The sequence below is a fragment of the Salvelinus namaycush genome, chromosome 20, assembly GCF_016432855.1.
Source record: "Salvelinus namaycush isolate Seneca chromosome 20, SaNama_1.0, whole genome shotgun sequence".
In the NCBI taxonomy this organism is placed as follows: domain Eukaryota; kingdom Metazoa; phylum Chordata; class Actinopteri; order Salmoniformes; family Salmonidae; genus Salvelinus; species Salvelinus namaycush.
In genome coordinates, this window is record NC_052326.1 from 51,156,592 (window position 1) to 51,174,940 (window position 18,349).

Genomic DNA, 18,349 nt, shown 5'->3' on the forward strand with positions numbered 1-18,349 from the left:
TCTTCCATTATTTATTTACACTTTAAACAGGCTATTGTTTACCCTCTTAATACAGTAAACATCAGAGATGGGACCAAGTCACTATTATTCGAGTCACAAACAAGTCTCAAGTCGAGTCCCAAGTAGAACGGGTCAAGACTGGAGTAAAGTCCAAGTCGTGCATTCTAAGATCAAGTCAAGTCGAGTCACACGTTTTTAAGTCAAGTTTCAAGTCAAGCAAAACAAAATATCTATACATGCAACGACTTGTTCAACTACAAATCTTTGTCTATTTATTGAGGATACCAGACAGCTCTTTTGGTTATTTTGTCTACAACATATTTTTATTAGCCTATGTAATTGGGGCGGCAGGTAGCCTAGTGGTTAGAGCGTTGGTCCAGTAACCGAAAGGTTGCTAGATTGAATCACCGAGCTGACAAGGTTAACATTTGTCATTCTGCCCCTGAACAAGGCAGTTAACCCACTGTTCCTAGGCTGTCATTGTAAATAAGAATTTGTTCTTAACTGGCTTGCCTAGTTAAATAAAGGTAAAATAGGAAGTCAGCATCAAATCAGCTGAAGGCAAGGCAGGTTGACGTCCTTCGAATGTAGATGTATTTACAGCTCTTGGTGATCCAATATCGTACAAAATATACAAGTACATTTACCAAATAAATATGCGCAAAATCTCAAAAGAAATAGCCTCCTGTCCTATCTGAGAAATCGAATCTGTCTAAGAGGAGCTCAAACACCAAATAAGCACTTGGCTCCCAGGACCATACCAATTGTCAATTATAACCAATAAACTGGTTCTACAATGTAAAATGCTATTGGTACATTCGTCTTAATCAGACTGCATGATTATTAATGATATTTAAACGCCACGCATTCATGCAACAATCATTCAACGTTATTCTGACTCCAAAGCTGGTTCTGTGCGCCCGCGAGCGCTCCTATTACGCACAGCAAAAAAATTAGAGACGTGGCTATAAAATGAAACGGTATTGTAGGCCTATACAACTTCAAACGGGATCTGCATATTTGGTTGTTTTTATTTTGAAACTGCTTTCATAGGCTGCTGTAGATTGTAACATGTTTACCTCAATAAGGGCTGGTTGTATGGAAATTAAACAGCAGAGGTCGCTGTGTTATAAAGAAACGCTCCGCTACATCAACTAGACTACTCTCGCGAGTCGCGATAGTTCCGTTCCACTATCCGGTGGCGGAGACATCCAGGGGAGATGGCGGCCAGAGGTAGTTTTCAATCGGCTCCAACGGGAGGTGGTGGCGGGGGAATGGGACCCGGACCCCAGGTGCAAGGTGGAGGACCAGGCATGGGACCTGGAACTCCTGGTGGAAGGATGGGACTCTCATCGGGCGCACAGAACCACCTTTACCGATCTCCGATGCCTGGGCCTGGATACCCGGTGAGCCACGATTCAACGGCTAACGTTAGCTAGAACAAAGCCGTTTTCAAAGCGGTAGTTAGCCTATACTGTACTAATGATATGTAGTTAACGACGGGGTACGGTGACGTTACTCGTAAAGGCCCCTGATTACCATCCTTGATTTATTGTTTTGTGGCTATTCACAATGTTATGTTTATGCACAACTGGGTAGTTAGCTACTGTAGCTAACTACACTTTGTAGGTGACCACCACCTACCGCGCTAGCTATGAGCTAAGTCTGTCCCCGTGGCGGTTAAAACTAATACGTTAGCTAAACTAGCTCGTTAACTGTCTAACTAACTAGTCCATTTGCTAGTAGTTTGGCGTGTGTTAGCCAAAAGCTATCTGGGTAGCTAACTAAGTAAAATTTGATTTGATTTGTCTGGTTTTAAATCCGCGGTTGCCAGAAGATACAGAACCTCCCGTTACTTCCGTTTACACAAAGTTGCACTGGGGTCAGGACGCAATCATGGTTACATTAGGAATGTGTTAGTAAACTCATTGGCTATCTACTCTGATTTCAGGGCACTCTTGTCTGAGTGTGCCAGAGCACAGAATAACTGATGAATAACCCTACCTACATGTACATATTACCTAAATTACCTCGTCTAACCTGTACCCCAGCACATTGACTCAGTACCAGTACCCCAATAATGATTTTGTAAATATATATATATATATATACATAATATAGTCGTTATTGTATTGTTACTTTTTTTAAATGTTCATTTATTTAGTAAATATTTTCTTAACTTATTTTTCTTAACTGCGTTGTTGGTTATTAAGGGCTTGTAAGTAAGCATTTCACAGTAAAGTCTACCTGTTGTATTCAGCGCATTTGACAAATAAAATTAGATTTTTTATTTGAATTCAAAAACCTGTTGAATTTGATGATGTCAGCAGAAAAACAATTAAAATGGTTGCCAGCAACACAGTCACTAACTAGATAACATGAAAACAGCCTAACCAGCTCTTGTAGGGCAAGTAAAATGGTCAGTGAGGTGTTCTTCCAATTGTGTCTGGAAGTAACTAGCTAGCTAGCCAACTTTAGCCAGTTAAGCATTGAGGGAAGTTTTTGAACCCATATCTTAAGCCGCTCACCACTGTGTCTTAATGTAACCCTGATTGCGTTCTGACCCCAGTGCAGCTCAGTGTAAACAAGCGTAACTGTAGGGTCTGTATATTCTGGCAACATCTGCAGATGATTGAATGAAAGGTGGTGTGTGCATCTCTACCACAGATGAGATGTATAAATGTGAAGCATCCACTTGGCGTTTCCACTCACTACCAAATATGGTAGTGAGAGGAAGGCCACTGTCCAGCAGTAGAAGAAGATGGAACGAGATGGATTTTGGCCGACATTCTGCTAATTTTCCCATCGATTAAACATTTGATCACAATACAGTTTTCTATTCCCAAAACTAAAATCTGTTATGATCAGAGTGGACTATGTTTAGTAGACTTTACCCTTTGCAAAAGTTTTTTTAAATCGCGTTGTTTAGGAGTGCAAAGGCTTATTGAGTTGTATATAGTACACTTCACATAGGAGACGTTCCATAACAGAACTATGTAGATGTATGCTAGAACGTGCCAATAGGATCTCGCTAGCTCGTGCTTGGCTCTACCTACCTCCTTGCTTGCTCTGCCCACTATGACTCATTTGTTCCCATTGGAAACGGCAGGCTGTGGTCTATCTGGGTTTAGTTTAAATCTTTGTCTCTACTGTAGTCATCAGGTGTTCCCAAACTTTTTTTACTCAGGCCCTCCTTCCAGCATTGGGGAACATATTTTCTCTAAATATGCGTTGTTGTACAGTTTAAAAGTAAAATACACAGCATTTCAAACAGTCAGCAATAATCTATGAATTCAGGGTTTGTGAAGTTATACCTAGGCTAAATATAAGCCTTCCACAACCATGAGACCCACTAATAATTAAATTATTTTATAAAAAATAGTTTTACCTGCTCTTTGCAATAATCACTGATCTGGCTTTCTAGTCTGTCTATGAAAATGCCCTTTTCTGTTACAAGTTTAACTAGAACCATGCAAGATGCTCATTCACTAATAATGACTAACTTCTTGTTGCAGGCATTAGGCTATAGAAAATGAACACAGATCTCATCAATAATCTCTCAAGCCTACATTCTTGTGACTAGCCAGCTAATCTTTATATTTCAAGTTTAGCCAACTTGAAATTGGAACGGCGACTGCGAGCCTAATCGCCCAACATCAGTGCCCTACCTCACTAATGCTCTTGTGGCATTTCCACTAGATGTTCCAACATCAAGAGGAAAGCCTTCCCAGAAGAGTGGAGGCTGTTATAGCAGCAAGGGGGGGGACCAACTCCATATTAAGGCCCATGATTTTGGAATGAGATGTTCGACGAGCAGGTGTCCACATACCTTTCATCAACAATGTTTCTATTACTGGGCGTTACAGGGTAACGTTGGTTTATACAAAACTCTGTCATATATGTTTAAATTAATCTGCTCTTGATGATACTGTCTTTGTTCTCGATTCGGAGAAAGGGGTGTCTTATAAATGTCCATGTCCAGTTGCAGGTGGTTCTATAAAAAGCTGAAATATATTAAATCCATATTTTGTATCAAGTGAGAAATGCCTCTTGCCTGTGTGTAGATCTTTGTTTTGGTCACATTGTGTGACACGCGAGCAGTACATTTAGATTTAATATCTTTCAGGGTTTTCTCTGTTTCCATTATCATCATCATTAGGTATTCTAACTCAGCCGAGCAGAACCTAGAGACTTCCTTAATACTAGAGATTGCGTACCGGCGGTTGTTAACACCCCCTTGAGCTTACCAGACGCTGCTGCTCTGTCCTGGCGACGCATAGAGAAACCAGTATATTATCCATGTCTTTGTTCAGCCACGACTCTGACAAACAGGATATTACAGTTCTTCAGGTCCCATTTGATAGTATAATCTCGAACAGAGCTTGTCTAGTTTCTTCTCCAGTGATTGTACATTCGCCAAAAGAACAGAGGGTAGAGGCGGTTTATGTACTCGCCGGTTTTAGTTTCGTCAGGGTGCCCGCACGTCGACCTCGCACTGTCTCGTTCTCTTCCGAGTCGCCGGTATATTATGTCCTGGTCCAATGTGAGCCGTATGTCCTGAGCCTCTGACTCGTTGAAGTAGAAATCTTTGTGTTAGTTAGTGATCACTGTTCTGATGTCCAGAAGCTCTTTTGGGTCATAAGAAACCATTGTGGAAACAATAGTTAATATCAGAGCAACAAAAAAAAGCACAAAATAGCAGAATTGATCCGGAGCCCGTAAAATGGCTCCTATCCATTGCAGCACCATTCTAATGCATTTAGAATTACAAGCAGGTTAGTTGAAACATCTATGGCAGCGTTTTGGTATAAGCTAACCCAGCAATGGGCAACTTTGATGGGGGTGGGGGGACACAAAACTAATGAGGGGCTGCAGTGGCTCGGGGTCTACGTCCCCACATCCATACCCACATATGCAGTTATTCCCCTGAAAAGCATTTCTCAGTGAAAGAAAGATCTGTCTACTTTTGTCTCATGTCACTGCCTGGATCACAAAATCCAACCTCACCTCACCGGCAGCAGTGGCGTCCTTCCTAGTCACTCTGCCACACATTCTATAAGCTTCAGAACAACTCCCTAGTTGTTGTGTAGAAAGCCAAGGTTGCACAGACGTGTAAAATCGATTAGTTGAGAATTTTAATGGCTGTTGAATTCTTCATTCCACTCACACACAGTAACGTCCATTTATTACTGAAAAGATACATCCACCTTGATTGTTTTTTCTTGGCATGTAAACTGCAATGTCCTTCTGCTCTCTCGAAGACCGGGCAAAGGGTTTGCAGATGAAATGGCAATAAAGAGCAAATTTTTTCATATAGCATTTGACGCACGCTTCAGTGGTGAGTTCTCGTCCAGCAACTCCATCTATTAGTGTACAGAATCACACACCTCTGCTTTAGAACCTTGTCTATCTACATGACTCACTGAAATCACTATGGTGACAAATGTGAGAATACATTCTCCAATGTGGATGAAAACGAAGGAATAAATAGATGGCTGAAGGTAGGGTGCAGGGTCATGGTCATTAGACTGAAACAGGGAGAAAACTACCTGATCTTATCCAATGAGGCTACATTTACACAGGCAGACCAATTCTGATCTTTTGCCCAATTATTGGCAAAATAGCTGATCTGATTGGTCTAATGACCCATTAGAGGAAAAATAATCCGATTTGGACTGCCTGTGTAAATGCACGCACATTTTTGTTTTCCATTAAATAACATTTTGAAACATTTGACCACAGGTGTGCCCTAATGAACACGACCCAGGTGTTGTGGTCTGTAGACAGACGTGTAGACAGACGTGTAGACAGACGTGTAGACAGACGTGTAGACAGACGTGTAGACAGACGTGTAGACAGACGTGTAGACAGACGTGTAGACAGACGTGTAGACAGACGTGTAGACAGACGTGTAGACAGTCAGAGGCTGCAGCTTGCAGTAGAGAACAGGAGAGGGTAGAGCTGAGACAAAAAAAATCTAAATTAGAGATGTCGCCTTCCTCTTACTGCCTCATTTAGCTGTACGTCATTTATTTTGGGTGATTTTGCTACAGGACGTTATTGTAGATTGTTCTGGAACCATTATTTGTAGGGATGCACCGATATCTGATATTTTCCTTGCCAAAAAAGAAACTGATAACCGATATTTACAATTTTAGCAGCCTTTTTAAGCATTCTAGTACAGTTAAATAGTTAACACACACACACACACATGGACGCAGTGTCCTAAGGCACTGCATCTCAGTGCAAGAGGCGTCACTACAGTCCCTGGTTCGAATCCAGGCTGTATCACATCCGGGTGTGATTGGGAGTCCCATAGGCCTGCGCACAATTGGCACAGCGTCGTCCGGATTTGGGCGGGGTAGGCCAAAAAGTTATTTTGTTGGCATTTACGTATGTCCCCGTTACCAGTAAAACATAATCAAAACCTCTTTCTTTCACTTACTTGCTGTGCTGTTTCGTTGTTCATTTTTTCAGTCGTTTCATTCTCAACCAGGATTTCATCATACATGTCAAGCAGTGAAGTTTCAGCTCTGAAATACAGTGTAGACATTGTTAATGACTATTGTAGCTGGAGACAGCTGATTTGGATTTTTATGGAATATCTACAGCGCGAACTGGCTCTAACCAGAATCGAAAGTGGGAGGCCCCGGTGCACAACTGAGCAAGAGGACAAGTACATTAGTGTCTCGTTTGAGAAACGGACGCCTCACAAGTCCTCAACTGGCAGCTTCATTAAATAGTACCCACAACACACTAGTCTCAACGTCAAGAGGCGACTCCGAGATGCTAGCCTTCTAGGCGGAGTTCCTCTGTCCATTGTCTTAGAGCCAGTTTGTACTGTTCTGTAAAGGGAGTAGTACACAGCGTTGTACGAGATCTTCAGTTTCTTGGCAATTTCTCTCATGGAATAGCCTTAATTTCTCAGAACACGAATAGACTGACGAGTTTCAGAAGAAAGGGCTTTGTTTCTGGCCATTTTGAGCCTGTAGTCAAACCCACAAATGCTGATGCTTCAGATACTCAACTAGTCTAAAGAAGGCCAGTTTTATTTCTTCTTTAATCAGAACAACAGTTTTTCAGCTGTGCTAACATAATTGCAAAAGGGTTTTCTAAATATCAATTAGCCTTTTAAAACGATAAACTTGGATTAGCTAACACAATGTGCCATTTTAACACAGGAGTGATGGTTGCTGATAATGGGCCTCTGTACACCTATGTAGATATTCCATAAAAAATCTGCCGTTTCCAGCTACAATAGTCATTTACAACATTAACAATGTCTACACTGTATTTCTGATCAATTTGATGTGATTTTAATGGACAAAAAAATCTGCTTTTCTTTCAAAGACAAGGACATTTCTAAGTGACCCCAAACTTTTGAACGGTGGTGTATGTATTTGATCAAAACAGTAAAACTATTCTCTCTCTGAGTCAATTACTCACCACATTTTATGCACTGCAGTGATAGCTAGCTGTAGGTTATGCTTTGAGTACTAGAGTCATTATCTGATCCTTTGATTGGGTGGATAACATGTCCGTTCATGCTGCAAGAGCTCTGATAGGTTGGAGAGTGTCCTCCGGAGGTTGTCATAATTACTGTGTAAGTCTATGGAAGTGGGTGAGAACCATGAGCCTCCTATGTTTTGTATTGAAGTCAATGTACCTAGAGGAGGACGGAAGCTAGCTTTCCTCCAGCTACACCATGGCGCTACCCTATGTTACACCCCTGAAAAAGGGGAGAAAGAATCACGAGTGTGATACGGAATGTTTACTCATTGAAACTTTTAGTGCAATCATTTTACATAAGTAACACATTTTACAGAATAACAGATCTACAGGAAATAGATAGTTTTGTAGGGTACAAGGCTTATTCAAGTCACAACAGTATACACTGTACATCACTGAAACAAATAATATTTTCAATATAACTGTCAAGCACAAAGCTTTAACTCAGTAAACCATAACTCAATTTATCAACAGGCAATAAAGTGTTTGAAAAACCATTACACAAATAACGCCGCAAAATCTCTTATTAACAACGCACATGTTCATTCACAATCGACATAAAATGGCAGCTACGTAGCAGTACCTAGCAGTACAAAGCTAGCTGCAACCGAGCAGGGCTCATATTACTCTCTGCAAACTTAACTAACTTCCTCAATATGTTACTAAGACACACCTTAAACACTCTTGACATGTTAGCGAGTTATTACATTTAAATTACTCTTTTTTATCATCAATAACGTACCTGAAAAAGGGGGAGAAAGAATCACGAGTGTGATACTGAATGTTTACTCATTGAAACTTTTAGTGCAATGAGAAAAAGACCGCGATTTCTCCGTGAACTTGAGTGGAGACCAGAGCAATTGATCTCAGGCTCATAGATTAAGAGCATTTAGTAGATCACAGATTAACACTTTTACCCACGACAAAATAAAGTAATCAACATAACGTTTACACATTCCTCTCACAATTCGTACCCTTTGTATGCTTGACGGATTTTAACACAATTATATGAATGTTATCAATCTCTATCAACTAATACTGAATGCATGATCTTCTTAACCTTAGATGTTTTAAGATCCTCACATACTATGAACTTACTAATACTTTTTAATGTATAACAGGCTATGAGTATTTTCCTTTAACCTGTCACACCTACAGAGTGCTGAGGCTACTGTAGACCTTCACTGAAAAAAAAGTGTAGTATAATCAATTATTTGGTGACATGAATATATTTAGTATAGTTTTATCTTAAAAGGTTAACTTTTATGTTTTACAATTTTTTTTGTTTTTATGAAATTTACTGAGGACGGTCCTCCTCCTCCTCCTCGGAGCCTCCTGCTATATCATATTTCTCGCGTCGTAATAGTATTAATGGGGCCACTTTACAACAGGAGTAGGCTGTAGGCTTCATCAAGTAGCCTATGCCTAGCGCTGGAACGTTTTTGTAGGACATTAGCCTACATTTTACTGATAGCCACGTGTAGGCTAATTTGATTAATCTATTGAGCAGCAATATCATATTTAGAGTTCGCAATCTAGTTTTGAGTTCTCACTTCCTCATTTGGTGAATAATATAACAGGTCGGCAAGTTCTCTGAAAATAAAAAAAGAAATGTTAGCCTAATTCTGGATCCTGTTTTGACAGGTTGCACATCAAAATATCAATTATGCATTTCCTGGATATGTTGAATGAACTAGCTTACTATAATCATAGACTATATCATCTCAGTTGTTTTACTTGGCACTGGAAAAAAATTGTCTAGAGCCTTGCTGATAATGGAAAGTAACTAACTGTACATTAAACATTTTATTATTGTTGTATTTGTTGTTGTCGAGCAAAATGGGTTACATTTATCGCTGTAACTTTTTGTCCATATAACCCAGCCAGCACCCCTAAAAATAATTGTTTAATTTATTGGGGATTTGTCGTTATTGGAAAAATGGGTCATTTTTATCACGATATGGATTTAAAAAAAAAAATATATACTGCCCATCACTAGGAGAGGGCAGAGGGCTTCATTGTTGATGAGCAAGGCACACAGCACAGCCCCCCCCCCCCCCCCCCCCCCCCCCCCCCCCCCTCCAAGTCTGTGGAGAGGAGAGGGAAAGGAAAGAGAGTGTGTGCATCAGCGTTGATGTGAGCAGAACAGATCAGACAGCCCTCCCTCCAAGGCTGCAGAGAGGAGAGGGAAAGAGAGGTGTGCCTCTGGCTGGTGCCCTACCGGTCTGTTCTGAGGGCGTCTCCTCTATCCTCTCCTCTGCCTACTAGCTACCGTCTCTATATAAGTACTCATGCATTCAGAAACACGAAGTCGCCTGTTTGAGTTCCTAGCACATGGATTGGTGAGTGTTTTGGTTGTGTGTTGTGGATGATTTTTGTTGATATCGTTTTTTATTAGGATTTTTTGCTGTAAAATTTACATGATATTTCACCTATAGCCTTATACCTGAAATATGTTTTATTGGGTAGTGAAAAGATACATTTTGTTTCTTATTTAAGGCTTTGCTAACTTTACATAATTTTAAGATGACTATTATGTTTTTTATTGTGAATGTAAAATAAGGTGGCCTTGATTCAATATAAAAAATAAATACAAATAAATTATTTAACCTTTATTTAAGTAGGCAAGTCAGTTAAGAACAAATTATTATTTAAAATAATGGCCTACCAGGGAACAGTGGGTTAACTGTCTTGTTCAGGGGCAGAACGACAGATTTTTACCATGTCTGCTCGGGGATTCAATCCAGCAACCTTTCGGTTACTGGCCCAACGCTCTAACCACTAGGCTACCCCAAAATGTACCCTTTAATTCCAGTGGACAAATAGCAAAAGTGACCTTTAATTCCAGTGGACACCTAGCAAGAGGCTGTTTAGCAGTGGTTTTGTAGCACACGTAATCATAGAGTTTGCAAAACAAATACACACTGGATTGATAAAAAGAATCATATGATTCTGGCAGGTAATTGTAGGCTACTTTGTAGTTAACATTTATTTGAGAATGTTTTTGGGGAAAGCCTTCAGTTTGCATTAGCATCACCGCTAACGGCTACAAAAAGTGGTAGACATGCGCCGCACACACACACAGGGGCATTCTGGTTGCCTCTTCAGAAAGTGGCAGGAAATACGAATCACTGATGCATTCTGTTCATGTCTTTATGATAAACTTGGGCAAATGTTATAAATGTTCAGTACATTTAGTTGATTCCCTACTAAGTTCAATACCTTTTTGAATAATGTTGAATTCCGTTTTAATGCCTGGATTTCGTGAATGTCCTAATTATCATATTTGGACCAGAATGAGTCTCTAAATGCAGCCACTGACTGATGAGTCACTGTCTGGCAAACCCCGACGTTCCTTAGAAAGGAAACCAAAGAAATCCTTTTGGTTCACTTGTCCCGATGCGATACCATGGACATCATATAATCACATTGCATAATTTATGAATGTCAGCGGCATATAGAAGACCAACGTTGTCAGTTCAACACCTTTTATAAACTAGTTAACCCTTGCTGTTCAGTTGTCAATAAAAGAAGGCTGGCCATGCGAAAAAACGCTAAATTAAATTCAACGTATGTGCCAGAACAATAATTAGGCTCAAAACTCAGACGCACCGGTAGGATTTTCAAACGTTTGCCTGCCGACAGTCAATCTCGTGTTCACACAGCAAAGACCTTGGAAGTCGTCAGCTACTCAGCCGTGTTAAAATACTCCAAACCAGAAGGTGGCAGTAGCGTTGTTTGGCAATGCATAACCTGTGCGTATTGCTTATGGTCTAGATTCGTAGCTAGCTGCGCTGATGTTACTATTGTTGTAGAAATCACTTGTCGATACTATCCAGATGGCCACAGCTTGATAACTACCTAGCAAGATGACGAAGAAACTATTTAATTCACTCCATTATCCCATACTGCCAGTGCAAGCCCATAGCCAAATGTTGAGCTAGCTTGCTAAGGACATTGCGCTAACCCGGCAGCTAACACAGGCAGCTGTTTCATGGAAACTAGCTAATCAATACTAGCTACAGTTGTTAGCTAGCATGGAGGAAGTATTTAGTGTTGTGTGCATTGCGTCTGTGCACTTAGCTAACTACCATCCCATAGCCTACATATGAAGTGTGACTGGCTCATCTGTGGATGTACAGAGAAAACACCCTCTTCCTCTTTTTTGGGGCTCCCCCGCGCAGGGGGAGTAAAAACTCAACGGACACCATGAAAGCTTAAACCAAGTTTATTCTTCCCAGAGGATCAATACAGCTGCATTAGACAAAGTGATACAGGCCATAAACTTTTATTTCTCCCTTAACATGACCTGACCTGATGCTCGCTTTGTGACTGACAGGTGACTATCCTATCAATAGATTGCTATAAGATGCATATCGTTCATTCTCGCGGGAGAGGGCTTGAGGGACTAGCGAATTTAAACTTTTAAATTAAAAGTAGCCGGCTGAAAACGCAAATGGAAAACACCATCTGTTGTTGAACACATTCGGTAGACTGCATCTAAAGGAGAATGTTTAGTCTAAGGCAGAAGTAACACCTGCAAAGATGAATATACCAGTAGATGATAGAACATTATAAAATAAAACATTTTGTTCCTCAAATCTCAACCATCAGTAGCACCTTCTCTCCTCCTCTTCCTTCTTTTTCTCTCCCACAAACCACCACAACATCTTCTCCGTTTTCTCCTCCTCTTCTACATCTCTTTTATCCTTTTCTACTCTTTTCTCCTATCAAACACCACCCATCTTTCCCTGCCCCAGACTCTAACCCCTCCCTGTCTCTTCTCTCCTTCCTCCAGACTCTAACCCCTCCCTGTCTCTTCTCTCCTTCCTCCAGACTCTAACCCCTCCCTGTCTCTTCCCTGCTCCAGACTCTAACCCCTCCCTGTCTCTTCTCTCCTTCCTCCAGACTCTAACCCCTCCCTGTCTCTTCTCTCCTTCCTCCAGACTCTAACCCCTCCCTATCTCTTCTCTCCCTTCTCCAGACTCTAACCCCTCCCTGTCTCTTCTCTCCTTCCTCCAGACTCTAACCCGTCCCTGTCTCTTCTCTCCTTCCTCCAGACTCTAACCCCTCCCTGTCTCTTCTCTCCTTCCTCCAGACTCTAACCCCTCCCTCCTTGTCTCTTCTCTCCTTCCTCCAGACTCTAACCCCTCCCTGTCTCTTTCCTGCTCCAGACTCTAACCCCTCCCTATCTCTTCTCTCCCTTCTCCAGACTCTAACCCCTCCCTATCTCTTCTCTCCCTTCTCCAGACTCTAACCCCTCCCTGTCTCTTCTCTCCTTCCTCCAGACTCTAACCCCTCCCTGTCTCTTCTCTCCTTCCTCCAGACTCTAACCCCTCCCTGTCTCTTCTCTCCTTCCTCCAGACTCTAACCCCTCCCTCCCTGTCTCTTCTCTCCCTTCTCCAGACTCTAACCCCTCCCTCCCTGTCTCTTCTCTCCCTTCTCCAGACTCTAACCCCTCCCTCCCTGTCTCTTCTCTCCCTTCTCCAGACTCTAACCCCTCCCTCCCTGTCTCTTCTCTCCCTTCTCCAGACTCTAACCCCTCCCTCCCTGTCTCTTCTCTCCTTCCTCCAGACTCTAACCCCTCCCTCCCTGTCTCTTCTCTCCTTCCTCCAGACTCTAACCCCTCCCTCCCTGTCTCTTCTCTCCTTCCTCCAGACTCTAACCCCTCCCTCCCTGTCTCTTCTCTCCTTCCTCCAGACTCTAACCCCTCCCTCCCTGTCTCTTCTCTCCTTCCTCCAGACTCTAACCCCTCCCTCCCTGTCTCTTCTCTCCCTTCTCCAGACTCTAACCCCTCCCTCCTTGTCTCTTCTCTCCCTTCTCCAGACTCTAACCCCTCCCTCCCTGTCTCTTCTCTCCCTTCTCCAGACTCTAACCCCTCCCTCCCTGTCTCTTCTCTCCCTTCTCCAGACTCTAACCCCTCCCTCCTTGTCTCTTCTCTCCCTTCTCCAGACTCTAACCCCTCCCTCCTTGTCTCTTTTCTCCAGACTCTAACCCCTCCCTCCTTGTCTCTTCTCTCCCTTCTCCAGACTCTAACCCCTCCCTCCTTGTCTCTTCTCTCCCTTCTCCAGACTCTAACCCCTCCCTCCTTGTCTCTTCTCTCCCTTCTCCAGACTCTAACCCCTCCCTCCTTGTCTCTTCTCTCCCTTCTCCAGACTCTAACCCCTCCCTCCTTGTCTCTTCTCTCCCCCCCTCCAGAGACCAGGTGGGATGCCACCCTCCAGCCGTATGACACCCCAGGGTCCGCCCATGGGGCCTCCAGGCTACGGCTCCAGCCCCGTGTCCCGGCCAGGGATGCCTGGCGTCATGGATCCCTCCCGTAAGAGACCTGCTCCCCAGCAGGTCCAACAGGTCCAGCAACAGCGCAACCAACAGTAAGATCTGACTAGCCATCGGTATTTGTTATGTTAGGCTTGAATGGATTTACTTCAACAGTAATATTTTACGTTGCTACCAGGAGATGAGGGACATTAAAATGATTATTAGTATACTATGATTATTTGTCGTCATTCAGAGTTGACTGTATCTTTGTGTGTATATAAAGTGCGTACAGGCCTTTTCGTTCCTTATAAACTCCCACTGTATTGTTTTGTTCAATTGCAGTACCAAGAAGAAGAAAATGGCGGATAAGATTTTACCTCAGAGGATCCGGGAGCTGGTGCCAGAGTCTCAGGCCTACATGGACCTGCTGGCGTTTGAGAGGAAGCTGGATCAGACCATCATGAGGAAACGTCTGGACATCCAGGAGGCACTCAAGAGACCCATCAAGGTAACAAATATGGAGTTATGTCCTCACTAGGGCCAAGGCCTGTATTCATAAAGCTTTTCAAATCAAATTGTATTTGTCACATGCGCCGAATACAACCGGTGTAGCCCTTAACCAACGATGCAGTTTTAAGAAAAATAAGTGTCAAGTAAATAAAATAGAATATAAAAGTAACAAATAATTAAAGAGCAGCAGTAAAATAACAATAGCGAGGCTATATACAGGGGGGTACCAGTACAGAGTCAATGTGGAGACTATATACAGGGGGTACCGGTACAGAGTCAATGTGGAGACTATATACAGGGGGTACCGGTACAGAGTCAATGTGGAGACTATATACAGGGGGTACCGGTACAGAGTCAATGTGGAGACTATATACAGGGGGTACCGGTACAGAGTCAATGTGGAGACTATATACAGGGGGTACCGGTACAGAGTCAATGTGGAGACTATATACAGGGGGGTACCGGTACAGAGTCAATGTGGAGACTATATACAGGGGGTACCGGTACAGAGTCAATGTGGAGACTATATACAGGGGGTACCGGTACAGAGTCAATGTGGAGACTATATACAGGGGGTACCGGTACAGAGTCAATGTGGAGACTATATACAGGGGGTACCGGTACAGAGTCAATGTGGAGACTATATACAGGGGGTACCGGTACAGAGTCAATGTGGAGACTATATACAGGGGGGTACCGGTACAGAGTCAATGTGGAGACTATATACAGGGGGGTACTGGTACAGAGTCAATGTGGAGACTATATACAGGGGGGTACTGGTACAGAGTCAATGTGGAGACTATATACAGGGGGTACCGGTACAGAGTCAATGTGGAGACTATATACAGGGGGTACCGGTACAGAGTCAATGTGGAGACTATATACAGGGGGTACCGGTACAGACTCAATGTGCGGTTGCACCGGTTAGTCGAGGTAATATGTACATGTAGGTGGAGTTAAAGTGTCTATGCATAGATAATAAACAGAGAGTAAAGTACAGTGCTGATCAAGGATCATTCCCTTTTAGATCCTAATGAATAACATTCGATGGACAGGGATGATTTTATAGGCTACAATTCAGGCCCAGGATCTTTTCCTGACCGACAAGGTGGCCAGACCAGGAAAGCTCAGGGTCTGAGTTGTAGCCTATAAAATGGGACTTGGAGTTTTCCCTGGTCATCACATCCCATGTTTTGCTCTGAAGGTAATACACATTTTGATAGTGAAATTCAACATGACTGGGTTTCTTGTGTTTCAGCAAAAACGAAAGCTTCGTATCTTCATATCCAACACCTTCAACCCTGCCAAGCCCGACGCAGAAGACGGAGAGGGCACTGTTGCATCATGGGAGCTGCGTGTCGAAGGGCGCCTAATTGAAGATGTAAGACTAATTAGTAGGCATATGTTTGTGTGTGTTGGGGGTGTGTGTCTGTGTGTTGACAGATAGTGTCTTGTGTGTGTTTATAACTTGGTGAAATGTCTGAAAAATTGTTTTCTTTCTCAGACTGCTGTGTCCAAGTATGAAGCCACCAAGCAGAAGAGAAAGTTCTCTTCCTTCTTCAAGTCTCTGGTCATCGAGTTGGACAAGGACCTCTATGGGCCTGACAATCACTTGGTCGAGGTAAGAAGATGTGGTTTAATGTTCGGATATAAAAATGCATGATTTAGATCTGTTTTCATGAATAGGGGATCAATATTAGCTCATTTCCACCGCCACTCTTCTCAACCATTTTGTCTGTAGTAAACTCTAATGATATTCTGTTGTAAAGAAACGAAAAGGACTAATAAAGTTTATTTTCTCTTGTTATAGTGGCACAGGACTGCGACCACTCAGGAGACAGACGGGTTCCAGGTGAAGAGGCCAGGGGATGTGGGCGTACGCTGCACTGTCCTGCTCATGCTGGACTACCAGGTAAACACACCTCTAGTCACAACCTGCTAAAGTTCAAAACTATTTGGTTGTAATATCAGCACTTGTTGAAAATTGTAGTCAGAACTACAAATGTCCAATTATTCCATGCAAAACAATTGCTCACATTTATCTCTTATCATCTGAGTTATACAGCTAGTAACTGTTTAGTTCTATCATCAGAGATATACAGCTCTGTTATACAGCTAGTAACTGTCTAGCTCTATCATCAGAGTTATACAGCTAGTAACTGTTTAGCTCTGTTATACAGCTAGTAACTGTTTAGCTCTGTTATACAGCTAGTAACTGTTTAGCTCTGTTATACAGCTAGTAACTGTTTAGCTCTGTTATACAGCTAGTAACTGTTTAGCTCTGTTATACAGCTAGTAACTGTTTAGCTCTGTTATACAGCTAGTAACTGTTTAGCTCTGTTATACAGCTAGTAACTGTTTAGCTCTGTTATACAGCTAGTAACTGTTTAGCTCTGTTATACAGCTAGTAACTGTTTAGCTCTGTTATACAGCTAGTAACTGTTTAGCTCTGTTATACAGCTAGTAACTGTTTAGCTCTGTTATACAGCTAGTAACTGTTTAGCTCTGTTATACAGCTAGTAACTGTTTAGCTCTGTTATACAGCTAGTAACTGTTTAGCTCTGTTATACAGCTAGGAACTGTTTAGCTCTGTTATACAGCTAGTAACTGTTTAGTTCTATCATCAGAGATATACAGCTAGTAACTGTTTAGCTCTGTCATCAGAGTTATACAGCTAGGAACTGTTTAGCTCTGTTATACAGCTAGTAACTGTTTAGTTCTATCATCAGAGATATACAGCTAGTAACTGTTTAGCTCTGTTATACATCTAGTAACTGTTTAGCTCTGTCATCAGAGTTATACAGCTAGTAACTGTTTAGTTCTATCATCAGAGTTATACAGCTAGTAACTGTTTAGCTCTGTTATACAGCTAGTAACTGTTTAGCTCTGTTATACAGCTAGTAACTGTTTAGCTCTGTCATCAGAGTTATACAGCTAGTAACTGTTTAGTTCTGTCATCAGAGATATACAGCTAGTAACTGTTTAGCACTGTTATACAGCTAGTAACTGTTGAGCTCTATCATCAGAGTTATACAGCTAGTAACTGTTGAGCTCTATCATCAGAGTTATACAGCTAGTAACTGTTTAGCTCTATCATCAGAGTTATACAGCTAGTAACTGTTTAGTTCTGTTATACAGCTAGTAACTGTTTAGCTCTGTTATACAGCTAGTAACTGTTTAGCTCTGTTATACAGCTAGTAACTGTTTAGCTCTGTTATACAGCTAGTAACTGTTTAGTTCTATCATCAGAGTTATACAGCTAGGAACTGTTTAGCTCTGTTATACAGCTAGTAACTGTTTAGTTCTATCATCAGAGATATACAGCTAGTAACTGTTTAGCTCTGTTATACAGCTAGTAACTGTTTAGCTCTGTCATCAGAGTTATACAGCTAGTAACTGTTTAGCTCTGTTATACAGCTAGTAACTGTTTAGCTCTGTTATACAGCTAGTAACTGTTTAGCTCTGTTATACAGCTAGTAACTGTTTAGCTCTATCATCAGAGTTATACAGCTAGTAACTGTTTAGCTCTATCATCAGAGTTATACAGCTAGTAACTGTTTAGCTCTATCATCAGAGTTATACAGCTAGTAACTGTTTAGCTCTATCATCAGAGTTATACAGCTAGTAACTGTTTAGTTCTGTTATACAGCTAGTAACTGTTTAGCTCTGTTATACAGCTAGTAACTGTTTAGCTCTGTTATACAGCTAGTAACTGTTTAGCTCTGTTATACAGCTAGTAACTGTTTAGCTCTGTTATACAGCTAGTAACTGTCTAGCTCTATCATCAGAGTTATACAGCTAGTAACTGTTTAGTTCTATCATCAGAGTTATACAGCTAGTAACTGTTTAGCTCTGTTATACAGCTAGTAACTGTTTAGCTCTGTTATACAGCTAGTAACTGTTTAGCTCTGTTATACAGCTAGTAACTGTTTAGCTCTGTTATACAGCTAGTAACTGTTTAGCTCTGTTATACAGCTAGTAACTGTTTAGCTCTGTTATACAGCTAGTAACTGTTTAGCTCTGTTATACAGCTAGTAACTGTTTAGCTCTGTTATACAGCTAGTAACTG

General features: G+C 41.8%; 1 protein-coding gene across 1 annotated transcript in view; it reads left to right on the top strand.

Annotated features, from left to right (window-relative positions):
- The first annotated feature begins 1,197 nt into the window (after positions 1-1,197).
- Positions 1,198-18,349, top strand: part of LOC120065487 (SWI/SNF-related matrix-associated actin-dependent regulator of chromatin subfamily D member 1-like) — a 31,888-nt gene continuing 14,736 nt past the window's right edge. The window contains exons 1-6 of the mRNA XM_039016532.1: positions 1,198-1,406; positions 13,708-13,883; positions 14,113-14,278; positions 15,539-15,661; positions 15,785-15,901; positions 16,091-16,192. Coding sequence (XP_038872460.1) covers positions 1,221-1,406; positions 13,708-13,883; positions 14,113-14,278; positions 15,539-15,661; positions 15,785-15,901; positions 16,091-16,192 — 870 coding nt within the window. The 5' untranslated portion in view covers positions 1,198-1,220. The remainder of the gene's footprint in view (positions 1,407-13,707; positions 13,884-14,112; positions 14,279-15,538; positions 15,662-15,784; positions 15,902-16,090; positions 16,193-18,349) is intronic.